General features: G+C 31.7%; 2 protein-coding genes across 2 annotated transcripts; one reads left to right on the top strand and one right to left on the bottom strand.

Annotated features, from left to right (window-relative positions):
* The first annotated feature begins 1,506 nt into the window (after positions 1–1,506).
* Positions 1,507–5,019, top strand: LOC114176626 (protein PLASTID REDOX INSENSITIVE 2, chloroplastic-like). The gene is made up of 3 exons (XM_028061724.1): positions 1,507–1,785; positions 1,872–1,970; positions 4,682–5,019. Exons 1-3 carry the CDS (start codon positions 1,558–1,560, stop codon positions 4,871–4,873), a joined length of 519 nt encoding a protein of 172 aa, XP_027917525.1. The 5' UTR covers positions 1,507–1,557; the 3' UTR covers positions 4,874–5,019.
* A 64-nt stretch (positions 5,020–5,083) lies between these two features.
* LOC114176627 lies at positions 5,084–6,742 on the bottom strand. The gene is made up of 3 exons (XM_028061726.1): positions 6,280–6,742; positions 5,935–6,083; positions 5,084–5,317 (listed from the first exon to the last, which is right to left on the bottom strand). The coding sequence occupies exons 1-3, from the start codon at positions 6,539–6,541 to the stop codon at positions 5,213–5,215; spliced, it is 516 nt and encodes a 171-aa protein (XP_027917527.1). The 5' UTR covers positions 6,542–6,742; the 3' UTR covers positions 5,084–5,212.
* Positions 6,743–8,239: the final 1,497 nt, after the last annotated feature.

The raw sequence follows: 8,239 nt of genomic DNA, 5'->3' as shown, positions 1-8,239 counted from the left end.
GCAAATTGGCAAAAGTGAAGGCAAAGAGGGATGGCTCGTATTTTAAATGGCTAGGTCAAATTTAGGTCAAATTCACGTGACTCCTCGGGGTTGCAGGGTGGTAGAGAAAAGCATATTGGGGGTGCAACGCTTGTGGGGGTAGGGGTGCAAGGTTATTAATTTTTTACTGTTTCTTAATTACTTTTTTACTGTAGGGACAAAGCAAGCAATAAAGAAAGTATTGAGGGTACAGGAAAAAGGGTTGGAACTGCAAGGAGAAGTGTCCAGAGAGAGAAGTTGGTTGATAAACAGAAGATTAAATTACACACTTTGTTAATGAACTTTTGCACTTTTATAAATTTTAAACATTAAATTTTTATTTTTTCAAATTTTATTATGAAGCTTTCAATTTTTAAAATTTTGCAATTGAATTTTCAAATTTTACTTTTCTATCATTTAGATGTTAATTTACTGACGGTATGATAATATAATTAATAAATAAGTTATAATTTGGAATATTTAGACTCCTATTTTTTATATATATAGTCATGTTTAAAATGTTCCCTAATTTTAATTTTGATCATTTTATTTAGACTGATGTTCAATAGTGTTAAAACATGTTTCACATCCATAGAAAATATTATACAAAATAAAAAGAAGAAAATAAATTAAAATTCTTCACAAACGAAAAATAATTTATATACAAATTTTAAAAAGTTAAATGAGAAAATTCTGATAAATTAGACCACATTTAAGTTATTTTTAAATTATATGTATTCACTTTATTATTGTTACCATTTCTATATCTGTCATTATTTTAGACCTTAGGACGAAGATAACATTTTTGTAGACCTCAAACGAATTTTGATGATTTTTAAAAAAAATAGTTTTCAATAAAATAACTATATATTTTTTTATTGCAAGTTTATCTGACGAGCTTTTAAGAACGCAACGTTATTTATTAAATTAAATTTGAAGAAACATTCTTGAACTAACACTAGAAGAAAAAACCCAAATGGTGAAAAATCTAAAAGGAAGAAAAGAAAAAAAAAAAAAAAAACTTGTTTGAATAAGTGTAAAGACATTGTAAACTACATAATTACGAAGGCGAAGTTATTAGTCGAAGGTTTCATAATTAATAGGACACTTTTGACAAATAAGAAAACAATAAGAACAAGACGATGCGACCTTAAATTAATTTTTTGTTGTTGTGAATAGTGGTTATTTATCTATCTATATACTATATATATATATTAATAGTACATTTTAAAAAATGCATTAAATTAAATAAATTAATAAAATAATAATAATAAAGTACTACTCATTAATAACTTTGTCAACTTTATCAAATAAAATGTTTGTCAAAAAAAAATCATTTGTAGTTCAAATTATAAAATTCTTGTTTATTACGATTATTTTTATTTTTGTTTAATGATTAATAACTTATTTAGAAAATATCTTGTATCGTGAATAAGGTGAATTTTGATATTATTTAATATTTAAATGATTCGAACACAACCAAATACACCCTCTAAGAAGACAAAGATTCCCTGAATTCTGTTGAAAACAAAAATTGCAATGTTGGTTTTGAGTTCGTCTCCCTTCACGATTACTTTCTATCATACAAAACCATTTTCTTCAAATTCTCTTAACTTGCACCATTCTTTCCCACGCCCACTGTCACCCTCTTCTTCGTTGTGCCTCAGCGCCCAACGCATTTTCACAAACTCCTTCACTTGCGCTCTCACACATTCACCTTCCCAGAAGTACGTCTACCCTGACCCAATTCCCCAATTTGCAGAATCCGTGAGTACATGTATTTTGCCGTGTAAATTTGCCCATGCTGAAACCTCATGCTATTTATTGATTCCATTATTTGGGGTATGTTGCAGGAAAGCCAGAAGTTCAAAGTTGAACTCTTTCAGAAGCTTTCGGAGGACGTGGACGAGTTCGGGGATGACCTTGATGAGGTTGTAGCCGTTTGCACTCAGGTCAATGTCGTTTTCCTTTTCAAAAACTTAACTTTATGGCGAAAACTTTTGTGGGTGTTGTTGGTTCTTGTTCTCTTCTAAAGTTTCATCAATTATATCTGGTGTAAAAAAAAAAAAAAATTGATAAAAAGAACTCATTGGAATGTTTGGAAGTAATTGCTAGTTTTGACGACCTCAAATAATGTGGTGATTCTCTTATGCCCTGTTTGGATATTACTCAGATGTGTTGATTGTGCATGAGTGCTAGGTGTTCGGGAAAACGATTGAACCGAGTTATTCTTCAAGCTTAATTGTACTTTGGTTCTGTAATTTAGCATTTCGATCGATTTTGAACTAATTTTGTTTGGTGGCAATGAAGCTAGCAAATTGTCTAACAGATATCATATGCTGACGTGATTTAGTTACATCTTTTGGTTCTGTTAATTCTGATAATTCTGATATCACAATTATAACTGTTAAATGTTAAATGTTTGATGTCGCGTAAGCAAAAACCTGTTAAAGGTTTGATGGAAGACCAGGATAGAACTAAAATCACACAATTATAACTGTATAATTAAACTTGTTATTTATTAAAATATAACAATAAATTTAAAATTATGTAGGATTAGGACATTTTCTGCAACTTTGTAAGTTTCCTGATGTCCATTCTTTCCATCAGTTATATGTTTAACTTATACATCAATGATTGACTCTTTAGATTTTGGTATGATTTGATGGTGAGAGATTCTTATAACCTGGCTTACAGCTTATTAGGTCAATTCCTGCTGGAATTTATCTAGTCCATTATCCTTAGACTTCATTGTAGATGTGATATCAATTTGAAAAGCAATATATATTACTACTTTGATATGTCCTTTTTGCTCCACAATTTTTCAAATCTTGTTTTGTACTCATTCACATTTATCAATTGCACATAATGGTATGCACACCCGTGTGTGTAGACATACACATCAATCAATCTCTCTCTCTCTTCTTTTCTTTTCTTCTAGGTTTTTATTTGACGTCTTCCAGTTCCCTAATTAGATTTTAATTGCATATTGATCACTCTGCATTTCCTTTCTGTTATTCAATAGCTAAGCAGGCACTGACTATATCTATGAGAATATTAGACTATCTTTGTTTAAATAGATTTTTGTTTGTAACAGTTCACAATTTGAGTTAGGATGTACATGTTTTCTCAATAATATGAACAGGGGATATACTTGAAGGAAGTGTTATTAATGCCTTTTTTTCTTCATTGCATTTAAGTACAAAAACTTCTTTTGATTAAAAAGATAGATTACTGCAATGTTACTGGAATGGATGGATTTAGTTAAAGACGAGGCCGAGAGTAATGGATCATCTTGCATATGGACCAAGTTCCCCCATGAGTAAGGATCCTTTTGCAAAAATATAATAAATAAATACTTGGAATAAACAAATTATACCCGGCATTTGTCTCTAGAGATTTTATAACAAACTAATGAAGTTAAAACTTGAAAGATATGCAATAAATTCCTTGATAATACCCATGTTATAATTGCCACATCTAAAGTTTAAGAAACATTCCTCTCGTTTCATAACTTGGTGGTCAGCATTCATACCTCAAAAAGAATTTGTTCACCGATGTTTGTTTCACTACTCTTTTCCTTGAAGCAATCACGTCAAATAAATAAAAATACCACAACTTTACAGATATCATTTTGTTCCAAATTTCAAGTGACATTTATATGCTGCTCTTCTTTTGCCTTTTTTGAGTTATCGAGTCTTAAGTTAATGGGAAAATATAAATTAAATAGTCCTCAATGATTTGTCTAACAAATCTTATGTTAGCCTTACCTGTTTACTCGCAACCACCATTTCGTTAATCTGGTTCAAATCTCTCCAAGTTGGGGTTCTCAACAATGTGTGGCAGAATTTAAAAAAAATAACCGCATGTCATCATTTGATAGGACTTCAGTGTCAAGGATATAAGAAATTGATCTAAGCAAATCCTATCATAAAGTATAGTCAATCCCTGGTAAATAAAACAATACTTAATGGTAAGTTGGTAAAAGCATTAACATTCCGAGTTGTGTGCAATTGCAGCTTCATATATTCTTAGTACGTGATTGAATTTTAGTTAAAATTCTCAGTATGTGATTCAATTTTAGTTAAAAAATTAAGTTGAGTTGAAATTAATTGAAATTAAAAAAATTTATTGTAATTTTTAAGTTATTTGAAAATGAGGTGAATTTTGTTTCTAATTGGATCTAAAAAAATGTTAAATATATTAACAGTGATCAATGAAAACTGAAAATTGGTTTAAGTCTTCCAACAGAAATCGAAACACAGCCTTTAATTATGGATGTATGATTCCTGTGTCAATCTATATTACCTACTAGTAGTTATGACCCCTGCTTAACTTGATGGAAATTGCTAGAGATTTTCTGGCCAATTCCCTGTTATTCGGTATCTCAATCAAGATATAAGGGCCAGGATTCCAAAGCCTTCATGAACTTCAAAATTGTAGTTCATTTCGATTAACATCAGATTTTAGCAAACTTTGGGTTTTACAGAATCGTAGAGTAGGTGTATAAAGAAGCTTAACAGATGTGAGGTGATATGTTTTGCATTGGATATAAAGTCTGACTTAGTTAATAAGGCACTTGCTTATAAAAAGATTGCTTTTATGTCTTAGTTTCTCTTTGAACTTGATTAGTTGTAATAATGTTGCCTTTTGTTGGAAACAGATTTTTAGTGAGTTTTTGCACAAGGACTATGGGGGTCCTGGGACATTGTTGGTGGAGCCATTCACGGATATGATGGTTGCTCTAAAGAAGAAGAAATTACCAGGAGCAGCCCTGGCTGCAAGATCATCACTATTATGGGCACAAAAATATGTTGATAAGGATTGGGATGTTTTGAACTCAACACTAAAATAACTTCTTTACAGTTTCTTACTTTTTCATTGTAAAGATTTCTATTTGCTCGTAACATGTGAATGCTTCAACAAAAACAAAAGTAAATTCACTTGCAGTAGATTTTGACATTCACCATTTATTTAATTTTCCTCTTCTTCTTGGAGCTATACAATCATGATGTCCCAGGAAAATGGTTATTTAGTTGTTGAGGGTGTGATTGGAGATGGAAGAGAATACTCTAGTTCAAACCTTTGTTGAACTTCTTAGCCCATATATCAAGTATTCAGCCAGAAGGAGCATCAAGAAAGAGGCAATCAAACAATGCTCTTGAGACACCTTACATTCACATCCTAGCACAACTCAGCTGCTACACTCTGAGATGCTCTGTAAAGAGGGACGCCATGATTTCAGCTTAAGCGCACCATGTGTGGAATTCATTAGCCTGTATCTGTCTGCCTTCATTCCCTGAAATTCATTATGCAGTAACATCAGTACTCGTCAACTATAAAGACACAAACACATAAAATGAAGACAAAAATTGTATATAAGTAGCATCCTGTTTTTAGTTTCTCTTTCTCTTTCTCTTTGTTTCTCAAGAAGTGCTGCATATTATTATAACATCCTTCCAGTGTTCTGTTCATACCAGTAGCAACTTAAGAAGATATAACACTAAGTCTTTATACAAATTTTTTCACGAGTATTTATAGGAGAGAGAAAAAAATGAGTTGGTCTAAAGTATACACAATAATCTATAAAACCTTTTGTATTTAGTTTTATTAAAAATTAATTTTAACTAGACAGAAAAACTTGTTTACTTTTCTATCTCCTTTAAGTATTTCTAAAGTTATCTAAATAAGGTGCTGAGTGAATTATTAGATCCAAGTGTTTATCCATGTCAAAATTCTCAAGTTTATTCAGAAATGTTGTAAGCTTCAGGTTGATGCAGGTCATAGCTATAAAACGCTCAACCAAACACATCTAAGTCTTCCACAGAATCACTTTGGATAGATTGCAAAACTTGGTAAAATAATATTCAACCAAAAAGAGAAAAAACAAATTGCTGATGAGTAACAGAAACACACCTGATATGTATTTCCTGTGTCCAACATCCCTCCAGTCTCACCATCTGAACTTGCCTTTTCCAGTTGCATTATCTGCATACTATCCACTGTCTTCCCATGAGGCTTCTTCGTCTTCGCATGTTTCTTCGCTTTCAACGCCTTCACAACCTCTGAAACCCAGAATCAGAAAAAACCATTTAGAGCACTAAACTAACTAAACAAACGCATACCCTTCATAGTACATTGACCACTACAGGTATGTTTAAAACTCAGCCAAACATCACATCAATTTAGCTTAAAAAAAAGAACTTTTAACAAACCCAATTCCAGAAACACAGAAGTTACTGCAACTGGCTCACCCTATACCTTGAGTAGTGACCAGCCTGTAAGCATGGCCAAGAGTTAGAGTCTCATTGGGGCGGAGCAGCTTCACTCGGGTAAAAAGCACTGTCTTCTGGTCCTGATTCTGTCCTTCTGGCACAGCCAATGGTATGATCAAAGACACATAATAACCAGGATTAGTCCTCATAACCTCACTTGCACTCACTGGCCAGTACAACCTCTCTATCTTCCCAGATGGGTGTTGGATCACAAGAGCTGCAGCATCCACAGCTTGGCAATTCCCCATCTCAATCAACAAAGAACCAAACTGAAGAATGTGTGAAGAAGAAAGTGTTCTGTAATGAAAACTGAAAAAAGGGTCTTTTTCTGCACAGCTCTATCCCTGCACCCCACAGCAGTTGTATACCACAGTGTTTCACTCTCAAATGGCCTTCCCAAGTCAATTTAAAGGCAAGTTGATATTAATGGGAGAGGAGCATGAGGAAAATTATTGTGGACTTTGGCATAATAATTATTATCGATGTAGTAAAATAATGTGACATTTAATATTTTATTTATTTTTATATATCTGGATATGACTGATCGGCACCGGCACGGGCCTCAGAAAAGGGTGGTAGTGCCACGTGGCGAGAGGAGAGAGCTTAGGATGTTGAGAGGGTCAAGGATCTATTTAAGGTATGGTTTTTGGTTTTTAGTGTAACATTTGGACTAAAAATAACATATTTAACCGCAAAGCGTGGGTTAATGAGATTGTTTTTGGTGTACACGAGACAACGACACTCACTTATTATTTTACTTGCTTCCCTCTTATTCTTTGTGAGGACACAAAAAAAATGTCTTTGCTATCTTCTGAAAAATAAAAAAACAACACTTCCCACCTTAATATCTCATATTTGTTAATTGTTGAATATCACAAATAAAACTTAGAGGTGCCAATATTAATTCGGATGAGTGTAATAAATTATAGAAAGTTCTTTAATTATTTTAAATGTCAGAAGTATTTATTTTTGTAAATATACATTAATTGTGCGTGCTTAGATTAATGGGTGTGGAGGGGGGAAGAAAGTACCATTATTTTGCGTACAGTATATAATATGAAAGCACATAGATAGAGGAACTGTTGTTGATTGGTTTTGAAGTGCGGTGGCAGTTAAGTGACTTCAAAGGGATTTATTGCGTGGCTGGCATAGTACAGTGTTCAAGTTCTAAACTAGGACTATGTTCCCACTCTCTTTTCTTATCTAATCTCTTTCTTTTCGTTTCATCTAGTTTTTTTCTAAAATTTCAGTGCTGGAAATGATTCATTAATTCTAATATAAGCTGAGTTTTATCTCAAAACAATTGAGACTTTTGGTGATATGTATATTTTATTGGGTTGGGGCTGTTCAATAATGTTTAGAAGTTGAAAAAAAAAAACGTTAAATATGTTTTTATTCTTTAAATTTGGACATAAAATTGAAATTTGTTTTTATATGAAAGTTTAATATATTTTGGTTCTCAAATTTTAAAAATGTATAAATATAGTTCTCCTAACTGAATTACATTAAATTATTTTAACATGTTAAATGCATTTTAAGATGTCATTTGAGTTTGTTTACACTATTTTGACAAGTTCTAGCTTAAATGTTAGTTTAAAACATCATTTAACAAGTCTAAAAGAATTAATGTCATTAGGTTAAAAGGACTATATCCATTCATTCTTAAAGCTTGGAATCAAAATGTATCAAAGTTTGAGAGATAGATGAATTTCAATTTCACATGTAAATTTATGAACTAAAAAATACTTAAAAAAATGAAGAACGATTAAAATCTTTTCAAATACTACAACTAGTTTAGACAATTCAAGAATGTTTCAATTACATAAACAATATTAGGTGAAACTTATAATTCAAAAACACAGTCCTCTAACAATGATATAACAATGATATGTAAAGGTAGAAAAAAAATCTATTATTCAAGCCATAGTAATTTAAATTTATATTAT

This window comes from Vigna unguiculata, chromosome 3 (assembly GCF_004118075.2).
Source record: "Vigna unguiculata cultivar IT97K-499-35 chromosome 3, ASM411807v1, whole genome shotgun sequence".
Lineage (NCBI taxonomy): Eukaryota > Viridiplantae > Streptophyta > Magnoliopsida > Fabales > Fabaceae > Vigna > Vigna unguiculata.
Note: the sequence above shows the minus strand (reverse complement) of the source record. Positions and strands in the feature narration are given on the sequence as shown.